The 12,332-nt window shown below is 48.3% G+C and overlaps 1 protein-coding gene across 6 annotated transcripts in view; it reads left to right on the top strand.

Annotated features, from left to right (window-relative positions):
* The window catches only part of tmem232 (transmembrane protein 232), a 237,188-nt gene that overhangs the window by 121,719 nt on the left and 103,137 nt on the right, over window positions 1–12,332 (top strand). For all 6 annotated transcript variants that reach the window (XR_011949087.1, XM_072516415.1, XM_072516414.1 and 3 more), the window contains exons 3-5: window positions 1,610–1,721; window positions 3,767–3,872; window positions 11,426–11,583. Coding sequence is in view for 5 of the 6 variants with exons in the window: in XM_072516415.1 (XP_072372516.1) it covers window positions 1,610–1,721; window positions 3,767–3,872; window positions 11,426–11,583 (376 nt within the window). In the remaining variant the exon portion in view is untranslated. The remainder of the gene's footprint in view (window positions 1–1,609; window positions 1,722–3,766; window positions 3,873–11,425; window positions 11,584–12,332) is intronic.

The raw sequence follows: 12,332 nt of genomic DNA, 5'->3' as shown, positions 1-12,332 counted from the left end.
ACATTAATGTATCAGTTGGATTTTTAATGCAGTGCAGTAGCTTTTAAGGTCAATTTTTTGATGCTATCTGGAAATTGAGATTTATTGATTTCAGTTTAGCAACTTTCTTTCATAGGATTTGAACTCAACCTTAAGATTATGAATCCAGGACTCTCCAGTAACATATCTAATTAAAACTGACATGAAGTTCAAACATTTTGTCCAAAACTGGGGTACAGTACTGGTGGGGAGAGGTCTGTCACTGTATAACATAGGGCACACTACTTGTGGGAAGAGGTCTGTCACTGTATAACACAGGTACAGTACTCGAGGGGAGAGGGTTGTCACAGTATAACACTGGGGTGCAGTAGTTGTGGGAAGAGGTCTGTCACGGTATTACACTGATGTGCAATACTGATGGGTGCAGATCTGTTGTTGTATAACCCTGGGGTACAGTACTGGTGAGGACAGAACTGTTACTGTATTACACTGGGGTAGAGTACTGGTGGGGAGAGGTCTGTCACTATAACACTGAGGTACAGTACAGGTGGGCACTGGTCTGTTACCTTGCATCACTGGTTGGGAGAGATCTGTCACTGTATAACATTGGAATACAGTACTGACAGGTTTGTTGCTGTATGGGGCGGCGCAGTGGTTAGCACTGAGGACCCAGGTTCGATCCCGGCCTTGGGTCACTGTCCATGTGGAGTTTGCACATTCTCCCCGTGGCTGCGTGTGTCTCACCCCCATAACCCAAAGAGATGCAGGGTAGGTGGATTGGCCACACTAAATTGCCCCTTAATTGTAATAAAGGTTTGTTGCTGTGTGACACTGGGCTACAATACTAGTGAGGATAAATCTGCTACTTTATTACATTGGGTTAGAGTACTGGTGGGGACAGGTTTGTCACTGTATAACACAGGTACAGAACTAGTGGGGACAGGTTGGTCACTGTAACACTGGGGTACAGTACTGGTAGCGACAGGCTTGTCGCTGTATAACACAGGTACAGTACTGGTGGGAGCAGATTGCTCACTAACACTGGGGTACAGTACTATTGGGGACAGATTTGTCGATGTACAACACTGGGTGAGGACAGGTCTATTTCTATATAACATCCCCAAAGGGGGAGCTCAATGCAGAGGAAAGGAGAAACATCTGGGGTGCAATTTTTAAGCTAATTCTCCTACCAGCTCACCTACCCTGAAGTTTTTGATGTGGCGATGCCAGCGTAGGACTGGAGTGGGCACAGTAAGAATTCTTACATCACGTGACTCATCTGATGAAGGAGCTGAGCTCCAAAAGCTAGTGATTCCACATAAACCTGTTGGACTTTAACCTGGTAAGACTTCTTACTGAAGTTTTTGACCACTGCTGGGATCTAATTCAATCTGCAGAACAAACAGAATGCCTGTTGCTCACAAACTGGTGGATTCTGACTTTCAACTTTGAGATATGAAAAGAAAGACAGTTTCAAGGTTATGTCTAGTTATTTCATTTGACTACGTAACTTCTCTTCTGGGGTAGCAGGAATGAGCTGGAAATAGTTTTGGCAATTCTTCATTCAGTTACATAAAGGAAACAATTTTTAATGTTGCCTATAAACAATATTACTGTTTGTTTATTTCAGAAATCCCTTTGAAGTCACAGAAGAATTTGTTCAGGAGTTGAAGTGTGCAAAAGAGCAAAAGGAAAAGGAACAAATGATTGATATGGCTCAGAAAATGCTCACCAGAAATAAGGTGCGAAATAAACCATTTTTGAATGAAAGGATTGCTTTAATGACCAGAGCGATCTTTGTTTAACATGTTAACAGTAGAAGCAATAATAGGTGACCCAGATGGAAATAATCTCATGGAGCATTTGCTCTCAGAATTTTCCACCATCTGCATGACTCGTCACTAGATTTCAAAAGTACTTATTGGCTGTAATAGCGTTTTGGGACATCCTGAAGCCCTGAAAGGCACGATAGAAATATTTTATTTACACCATGCCAGTTCACCAACTTGAGAATAAGGACTACGTACTTTAAACCAGGGGCATAACACCGCGATGCACCAATGCTCACCCTCTGACTCCTGACACAACCTGAGCCGTGGGAACACCAGGACCATCACTATTCCATTGTCTTCCAAATGCTTTCACTGGGCAAGTCTGGTGGCTTGCTCAGTCCACTGCATTCTGGTGGTGGAAGTGACTGAGGAAAAGCTTGTGATATACCAAAAGATTGATTATAGAGCATACAGTGCAGAAGGAGGCCATTCAGCCCATCGCAACGACCCACTTAAGCCCTCACTTCCACCGTATCCCCGTAACCAAATAACCCCTCCTAACCTTCCTTTGGATACGAAGGGCAATTTATCATGGCCAATCCACCTAACCTGCACGTCTTTGGACTGTGGGAGGAAAACGGAGGACCCGGAGGAAGCCCACACAGACACTGGGAGAACGTGCAGAGTCTGCACAGACAGTGACCCAGCGGGGAATCGAACCTGGGACCATCGCACTGTGAAACCACAGTGCTAGCCACTGTGCTATAGTGCTGCCCCAGATCAAGTGGTCATAAAAAAATAGCAGCCAGCTATTTAGCCCATTGATCCTGCTCTCCCATTCAATACGATCATGGCTGGATCTGATGGTGGCCGTAACTCTACTTTCCTGCTTGGCCTTGATGATCTTGAGAGAGATGAGTAACATTTTTTTATATTTTTGGGGGGGAAATCACTTCAGTAAATCTAATTAAAAGTCATGCTGGCAGATAGTCATTGTCATAGTTCAACTGGTTAAAACCAAACTCAAGAAAGAACGTTAGGTAGGGTTACAGGGATAGGGTGGAGGTGTTTGCTTAAGTAGGATGCTCTTTCCAAGGGCCGGTGCAGACTTGATGGGCCAAATGGCCACCTTCTGCACTGTAAATTCTATCTTTCTATGATTCTGTGAAAAAAGGTTAGTTCACCTTAGTCTTATTGTCTCAGATTTTCCTCATCAGCTCTGTGCCTGAAGACAGGTCTGACCTATCGCGCCATGAGCTCCACTACGGATAGGTTAATGAAAATGGTCCTGAACTGGAATTGATCCTTGTGTTATGGACACCAATTTGATCTCTCCTTCCCCCCCAGCCTATCCACTGTTTATACAATTGTTTCCCCCCCCACTCTGTGGTCCACTAGGCCATCCCCTCCCCTCCCCAGGATGCCCACCACTCGCCTTCTCACTGGCTTCTTGCATATAGTCCCAGGTACGGTGCTGCAATGCCTTTTTCTGGCCACTGCAGTGCTTTGTCTGGGTGGACTGAAGAGTTGTTGGCCAATCTGATTGACCGTCATCTCTCCAAGGCAGGATTTCCTTTGAAATCCATATCGAAGTCTCGCCTGCTGCCAATCAATGCTCATTTGAGTGTAAAATGACAGCATGCCTGTTGGAGTTGTTGTTGGCAGTATGTATGTTCTCCGCCGACTCTCCCTGCCATCCCAAAAATTCAGGCCATACACTTTTACATGCATATTATAGCCAAGAGCTAGGGATAGTGATAATAGGGGCTCAATTTCTTTCCCTCACATGGCTGACCTGGAATCATTCTCACTTTTATCGCCTGTCATTGACATATGGAAGCTACGATACAAATATATTTAACAAATAATGAGTACTGATGAGAAATGTCATGAAGAAAAACATTGCCTTTGCTGGCTCACCACAATATATAAGTTCCAGTGACGCAGTTATAATAATAATAAATCCAGAATGCTGCAACTATAAATTATGCTCATTGATTGTTTTTTTGTATTAGCGAAAAGTTGGATTGAATACACTGGGCTCAGGAAACCATGTTAATCTGCCATTAGCTTGGACAGAACTAGCTTTGTTGGTTCAGTGTAAAGGGAAAATACAAGAAGGTAAGTTTTTAATCTCATCTTCAAAGAATATTAATGATCATGATATAAACACGTTTATTAAGTAAGCCGTGCGGTATTGGAGGTGCAGAACAGGATGAGTGAACTAAAATCAAAATGCAAAATCAAGAATTAAAATGTAAATTACTTGCACTTATAAGGCACCTCAGTCAATGTACAGAATGTTTGCTGAATTGTTTTTGGAAAATAGGTGGGAGTAAAACCAGACTAATATGTTTAAATATAACTTAAACCATAACCTAAAGATGGTGATCGCTCATATTTTGCTAAAGAAGAAATGTGGCAAGGTGTTTTCAAACATATATTTATACAAAAAATAAAATGGTTGTGATGCAATATGTAAAATGTGGTTAGATCAAGGAATTTTCTTCATTTTGTACTATTTATTAAGAATGGTATATGTTCATTATTTTCAAACCTGATAAGTTTTATTCCTAACATTGTATCTAGCTCTGCCTTAAACATATTCAGAGTCTCTGTTTCCAGCACAATTTGAGGAAGAATTCCAACGACTCACAGCCCAGAAAGAATTCCCCTAATCTCTATTTAAATAAGCGCGCTCTTATTTTTAGACAGTGACCCCAAAGTTCTAGATTCTCCAGCAAGAGGAAACATCCTCTCCACATCCACCCTGTTACGATTCCTCAGGATCTTAAAGGTTTCACTCGGGTCACCTCTTGCTCTTCTAAACTTCAGTGGACATAACCCTAACCTGTCCAATATTTCCTCATAAGACAACCTGTCCATTCCTGGTATTAGTCCAGTAAACCTTCTCTGAACTGCTTCTGATGCATTTACATCTTTCTTTAAATAATCAGACCAATACTGAACACAGTACACCAGATGTGGTCTCATTAGTGACCTCCACAACTGTAGCATAATTTCTCTACTTTTGGAATCAATTTCTCTCACAATTAAAGGGTTGTCTTATGAGGAAAGGTTGAGCAGGTTCGGTCTATACTCATTTTTTAAAAAGTGTATTTCGTTCCAAACTTATTCAAACAGTTACAAAACATGAAAAATCCGGGGAACATGGGCGAAATTCTTCCCCAACGGCGCGATGTCCGTCGACTGGCGCCAAAAACGGTGCCAATCAGACGGGCATCGCGCCGGCCCAAAGGTGCGGAATGCTCCGCATCTTTGGGGGCCGAGCCCCAACATTGAGGGGCTATGCCGACGCCGGAGGGATTTCCGCCCCGCCAGCTGGCGGAAATGGCGTTTGTTGTCCCGCCAGCTGCCGGAAATGGCGTTTGTTGCCCCGCCAGCTGGCGCGGAAATGCGGCGCATGCGCGGGAGTGTCAGCGGCCGCCGACAGTTTCCCGCGCATGCGCAGTGGGGAGAGTCTCTTCCGCCTCCGGCATGGTGGAGGCCGTGGCGGAGGCGGAAGGGAAAGAGTGCCCCCACGGCATAGGCCCGCCCGCGGATCGGTGGGCCCCGATCGCGGGCCAGGCCACCGTGGGGGCACCCCCGGGGTCAGATCGCCCCGCGCCCCCCCCAGGACCCCGGAGCCCGCCCACGCCGCCTGGTCCCGCCGGTAAATACCAGCTTTGATTTACGCCGGCGGGACAGGCAATTTCTGGGCGGGACTTCGGCCCATCCGGGCCGGAGAATTGAGCGGGAGGTCCCGCCAACCGGCGCGGCCCGATTCCCGCCCCCGCCCAATCTCTGGTACCGGAGACTTCGGCGGGGGCGGGATTCACGGCGGCCAACGGCCATTCTCCGACCCGGCGGGGGATCGGAGAATGACGCCCCATGTTCCTCATCACACAATTATACAGTTTGTACAAAGTTTTCCCCATTTTCACCCCACACACCCCTCTTCCCACCCCGTGACAAACAGCTCCTCAAACATGGCCACAAACTTGCCTCAAAGTCCTCCGCTGAACCCCTCAGTCCATATTTAATCTTTTACAGATGGAGACGATCATATAAGTCTCCTAACCAGGCCGCCACCCCGGTGGCGTAGCCGACTGCCATTCCAACAAGATCTTTTGGCAGGCAACCAGTGAGGCAAAGGCCACGACATCAGCCTTCCTCCCCTTCATCAGCTCCAGCTTCCCTGATGTCCCGAATATCGCACCTGACTTCTTCCCCCACAATCTTTGTTCGTGTCGTGAACACTCCCACCGCAGTATCTCTCCAACTTCTCACAGTCCCAGCACATATATGCGTGGTTTGCTGGTCCCCGCCCACACTTCCCGCACTCGTTTGCCTTTCCTTGGAAGAACCCACTCATTCACGCCCGAGTCATATGCACCCTGTGTACCACCTTGAATTGGATCAGGTTCATCCTCGCACATGAGGAGGTCACATTTACCCTCCGTAGCACCTGGCTCCACACTCCCCAATTTATCTCCTCTCCCAGCTCCCCCTCCTACCCCCCCCCCCCCCCCCCCACACCCCCCACCCCCCACCCCACCCCCCTAAGCCCAGAACAACATACACATCCATGGGTAAGCCTTTTGACTGTTTTGCCTGTGGACAGTGATTAGGCACACACCTTGCAGCATCAGAAGGCATATATTGGACCGGGGAGCAGTGTTTGCATGATGAGCAATTGTGCGCTGGTGGCATTGCTGGTGTGGCAACGAGAGCTGGCACAGGCGTCTCCAGCGGTGGCAGAACATCCATCTCAGTTTCCAAGTCGGAACGTGGCGGTTCTTCATCCAGCATCTCGGTGTCCTCAAAAATGACCTCTGGATCCTCGACAGCCGGTGGAACCGGGGGCAGCGGTGAAGATGACGGAAGTGGGACAGCCGAATCAATGGCCGGTACGGCTGGAGTATCCAGCACACAGCTTCGGAGGTGGTCCATGTGACAATTGGACACGTGGTCCTATGTCCATATTTGGTAGAAAACGGGACATGTTTTCTGCATCACGACACCGGGATTCAAGCGACCCCATCGCTGAAATTCCAGATGTGTACCACATCTCTGAGGTGAAACTGCGCAGTGGCTTGTGGCGGTCTGCGTCCGCCTCAGTCCAGTCTTGAGCGTGGCGGACTTTCCTGCTAATACCCAGAAAGCTGAGACTCAAATAGGTGCGGAGGCGATAACCTATCAACATCTCCACTGGCGCGATGCCCATCGTGGCATGCAGGATTGTCCGGTAACAGGATAACAACTTGGCGAAGTGGGTCTCCTGGGAACCCGATGACTGCTTCTTTGTTCTGAACTTAAAAGTTTGCACCACCTGCTCAACCAATCCATTTGAAGCCGGGTAGTATAGGACGGTCCTCATATGAGAGATCCCATTAGCGGACACTAATGCCGCAAATTCCGCATTCGTAAACGTCGTACCATCATCTGATATCAGCACCTCGGGTATGCTGTGCGTGCTGAAAATTTGCTGGAATTTCTCTATGATGGCCTGAATGGGATCTTGATGACCTCCATCCATTTGTAGTGGGCATCAACGAGGACAAGGAACACTGCGCCCTGAAAGCGGTCCACAAAGTCTATATGGACCTGAGACCACAGATGACCAGGCCATTTCCACGGGTGGAGCGTGGCTGCAGATGGCAAATTCTGGTGTTCCTGACTCTGGACGCACGCTAAGCCACCCGTTCGATGCCCATATCGATGGCAGTCCACCAAACGTAGCTGCGAGTTAACATTTTCACCTTGAACACGCCTGGTGTCCATTGTAGAGGTCCATCAGGTGTGGGCAGCGTCCACTTTCGGGGACTGCCACGCGGGACCCCCAAAGGAGCATGCCATCTTCTATGTTTAGCTCCTGCATCTTTGTGGTGTAGGCCTTCAGGTCCTGTGGTAAAGTACGGTGCAGAGCCCCATACTGCAGCAGGTGGCAGACGCAGGAAAGCTAAGATTCAATCTGGGTCAACCCACAGATGCGGGACCCCGTGATGGGTAACAAGTCCATAAAATGGAGGGCACCAATGACCTCGCTGGCTGCGGCTGGTGTAGGTGGCCTGGTCGGCAGGAGCAGACGGCTCAATGCACAGCGTGGGGAATCTTGGCCCAGAAGCAGTGTTCCAAATCATAGTCAAATGCTACGAGCAGCAATGCCCATCGCAGGCGGGAGCAATGGGTGGTAATTGCTCGATCTTCCTTGAAGAGCCCAAGGAAAAGCTTGTGGTCCATGAGAACGGTGAAGTGATGCCGTAGACATACTGATGAAATTTCTTGACCCCCGAACACGCTGGCCAAAACCGCCTTCTCGATCTACGCATATCGCTTCTCTGCGTTGGCCAGTGTTCGTGAGGCGAAGGTGATGGGACGCTCAGATCCATTGTCCATGGTGTGTGCCAGCACGGCCCTGACGCCTTACAGGAGTGGTCATGATGGGCCGAAGTGGGTTAGCAATTTTGATGAGGAAAGCTGTTGTTTCACCTTGGTGAAAGCTGCCGGCTGTTCTCTGGCCCATTCCCAGTGTTGCATCTTTTTTGACAGTCGATGGAGGAGGGGGGTGAGGGGGGTTAAGGTGGTGGCCTGGTTCGGGAGAAACTTGCCATAGTAATTTCCCAGGCCCAGGAATGATCGGAGTTTGGTCGGGCCACCTTGTTACGAGAGCCTGCCGAATTACCTGTACTTTTTCTCCCACCAGGTGTAAACATGACGATCTATGGGCTAGCCAAGGTAAGTAACTTCAGTGGCGTTGAAGCCACATTTCTCCCACTGGAGGCGAACTCTGGCTTCCTCAAAACGCCTCAGTATCGTGGCCAGGTTTTGCCGGTGTTCCTGGTCGGACGAGCCCATGATCAGGACATCGTCCAGATAGACCGCCATGCAGGATATTGCACACGCGAAGGAAACCCCAAAGGGCAGGTGGGTTTATTCATTTAGCCCCCTGTGCGTGTTCATGGTTACGAAGTGTCTGGATGCGAGGGAGGGGGGGGGGCAGAAACAACTGGAGGTAAGCATGACTCGTCGAGTTTCGTAAACGTTTAACCTCTGCTGAGCTTTGCGCAAAGACCCTCAATGCTAGGGACGGGATAATGGCCGAGTCTAGACACACGGTTGACTGTCATCATATAGTCACCACATAGGCGCACTGATCTGTCTGGCTTCATGACGGGACGACCGGTTGGAGAACTGCATCGGGCTTATGAATCCCCATCCGGTCCAATTCACTGTCTACCTTGGGTCATAAGGCGCACAGAACAGGTCAGGCGTGGAAGTAGCATGACTGAGCCATCAGGTCGCCGCTTATTCGGGCCACAGCCCCTTTCATGGTGCCCAAGCCATCCTGGAATACCAACAGAAATCTTACCAGAACCCCTTTAGGGCCATGTAGGTGCATGCAGCACACCTGCTTCCAACCTGACCGTAGGTGGTGTAATCAGTCACACCCCAGCAAGCTCGGACCGCTCCTGTGGACCACCACCAGAGGAAGATTTGCAGATTATTGTCATACTCGACCGAAACATTCGAAGTGCCCGCAATTGCCAGTGGTTCCCTCGTATACGTGGCCAGCCTTGCGTTGGTGTCCAACAGGGTCAGTGATTGAAGGCCAGACCAGATGGGGTCGAACATATGAGGACTGGCTACAGACATTGCCGCCCCAGTGTTGAGCTTCATGCAGATTGGGTGTCCATTAATTTGCAGAGAGATCTGGATGGGCGCCACTCTTGGTGCAGCCATACAGAATAAAATGCTGGTAGGTCCTATCACCGTCTTCCACAAAGTAAGCCCCATCACATGGGGGGTGGTCACTCCAGGTGGGTCGGCTGGAGGGCTGTTTCCTCGAAGGGCCTCCTGTTCGCCTGGTCTTTGCGGCCTGTTACAGCCCCCGCTGGTCGGTAGTCGTATTCCTATTCCTCACGGTTGGGGGAGAATGTCTGGCAGTGTTCCCGGCCTCAATAACCATGGCCTGTGTTCCTCCAGTAGGTGTCCCACTGCCGGGGGCCAGCTTCCTCCGGTCTAGCCGAGTGTGAATGGTGCTCGCTTTGGCATCCCAGACTGAGCACCGCCATCCCCTGGAGTTCCTGGACCCCTTGTTCAGCATTTTCTCACTATCTCCACTGCACGTTGCAGGTCCAGGTGGGCCACAATTAGTAATTTCCATTGCGCGACCGCATCACGGAGTCCACACACCAAGCGATCTGGGAGTGCCTCATTTAACGTTGCTTCAAATTTGCATGTCTCAGCCAGTTTTCAGAGGTGGGCCAAGGAGTTACTGACTAGGCCTTGGCCTGAGCAGCCGTGTAAAACCGGAAACGGCGCACAATAAGCAGTGGTTTTGGGTCGAAATGCTCCCCCGCTATGGCCACCAGAGCGGCAAGAGACCGGGTATCTGTGGGGTCCAGCTGAGTCAGGCTCTTTATCTGTAGGTAGGCCCTCTGCAAGCCATTAGCAAACCACAGTTTGTCTCTCATCGCCGATAATCGGATTTGTTTGATAAAAATTATATCAAGCATTCTATGTATTGCCCCCAATATCTGTACTTGCGTTAAAAGGTTTCAGCTTTCTAATATGCCGCATTTTGGTGGTTAGTAGTTGGGCCTGACAAAGCCTAGACGAGGTGGATTGGGTGCACAGCAACCTGTGTCAATGGTAGCTCCACTGAATCCTTGTCACCAGTGTTGAATTTAGGATAAACAAAATGCATAGACGATAAGTAGAAATTAACGAACAAGGTTCATGACACTAATCCAAAACTCCTCCACTACCCGGAGGATCTCCACCCCGACCTGCACCCAGGCCAGGGTTTTTATACAAGCTGGTGCTCTTCTTGTTAAGGGGAAGCCCTGCCCCCTTCAAGGGAAAGTTCATAATCAGGGGAGGTCATGGGAAACCTAATGGTCCTGATCCCGGGACCTCCATTGGTGTTATAATAGAAAATAGGATCAGGAGGAGGCCATTCGGCCCTTCAAGCCTGTTCTGCCATTCATTACGATCATAGCCGATCATCTAACTCAATAGCCTCATCCCACTTTCCCACATATTCCTTGATCTCCTTCACCCTAAGTGCTATATCTAACTGCTTCTTGAAAACATACAATGTTTTGGGCTCAACTACTTCCTGTGGTAATGGATTCCACAGGCTCACCACTCTTCAGAGCAGTGGAGACTGGGTCATTGAATATATTCAAGGCTGAGGTAGACAGATTTCTGATTGATAAGGGAGTCGAGGGTTATGGACGGCGGACAGGAAAGTGGAGTTGAGGCCACAACCAGATCCGCCATGATCTTCCTGAATGACGGCATGCTTGAGGGGTCATATGGCTTACTCCTGCTCTTAATTCTTAATTTATTAACAGATACCTGGTAGTATAATGCAAACACATTACCAAATCCTGATTTCAGGGATGAGGCAGGTGAAAGATCCATCTACAAGCCTAGACATTTCTGGTTCTGCCCCCATTTTTCAGTATCCTGTTGGTCCCCAGAGCCTGGTAGGAATTTTGTGCGTTTTAACTTTGTTTCAATATAAAACAAGAAAGTATTGTGGAAAAGTTAATTAGGTTTGATGAAAGTTAATGGGAGATAATTTTTTAATTAATTTGTTTGACCATGGGGCACATGCTATATGATTCTGTATTGATTATTTTTTTTATTTGTCATTTCCCAAGAGGCTTTGGACATTCTCTTGATTTCTTTGGACCATGCACCATTGCACCCAGACCAGATTCCTGTTTTGTTCTTCCTTGCTGAGTCTGTCTTGTTCTGGATCTGTGCTGATGCGGTAAAGCAGTCGTATCTCTATACATGTGAAGTCAAGATAATAAAGGTACATGATCAAATTAAAATAATGACTCACGTAACCGTTGTAAGCTGAATAGTGTAAAAAGAAGACGAGACATTCTGTGGTTGAAAATGAATTTCTTTACAAAGCTTTGTAGTTATATTTTTTGGGATGAATGCATCAGTGTTTCTTTGAAGTCTACAGAAGTTTGACTCAGTTATATTCACATTTAGGACCCTCCAGATGGCTAATCCATACAGCAGGATAGATAATAAGGTTATGGAGAGTGTGTAATGGGGCTGGAAGGATGTATGGCCCAAGACCTTTTGATATGATTTTTTAAAATAAATTTAGAGTACCCAATTCTTTTTTTCCAATTATGGGCAATTTAGCGTGGCCAATTCACCTACCCAGCACATCATTTGGGTTGTGGTGGTGAGACCCACGCAGACACGCGGAGAATGTGCAAACTCCACAAGGACAGTGACCTGGGGCCGGGATTGAGCCCGGATCCTCGGCGCCGTGAGGCTGCAGAGCTAACCACTTTGCCACCATGCCATCCTACCCCACGACATGTTTAGTGAGTCTGGTAAGCTCTGAATTGTGGGAATTGACTTTACTACGTGGGCAGTATTATGGCGGTGGATCACTCACTTGTTATAGAATCTGTCTGGTTTTTAATTTCATTGATTTCACTAGTTCTACAACAGATGGTGATTTGCTTTGTCAGATTACTGCCAAGGCATGCAGGCAAAAATTAGCACCACCAGGCTTCTGCTAAAAGAGGTCCTCCC

The sequence above is a fragment of the Scyliorhinus torazame genome, chromosome 9 (genome assembly GCF_047496885.1).
Source record: "Scyliorhinus torazame isolate Kashiwa2021f chromosome 9, sScyTor2.1, whole genome shotgun sequence".
Lineage (NCBI taxonomy): Eukaryota > Metazoa > Chordata > Chondrichthyes > Carcharhiniformes > Scyliorhinidae > Scyliorhinus > Scyliorhinus torazame.
The sequence above is the reverse complement of the archived record's forward strand: the minus strand, read 5'-3'. Positions and strand labels throughout refer to the sequence as shown.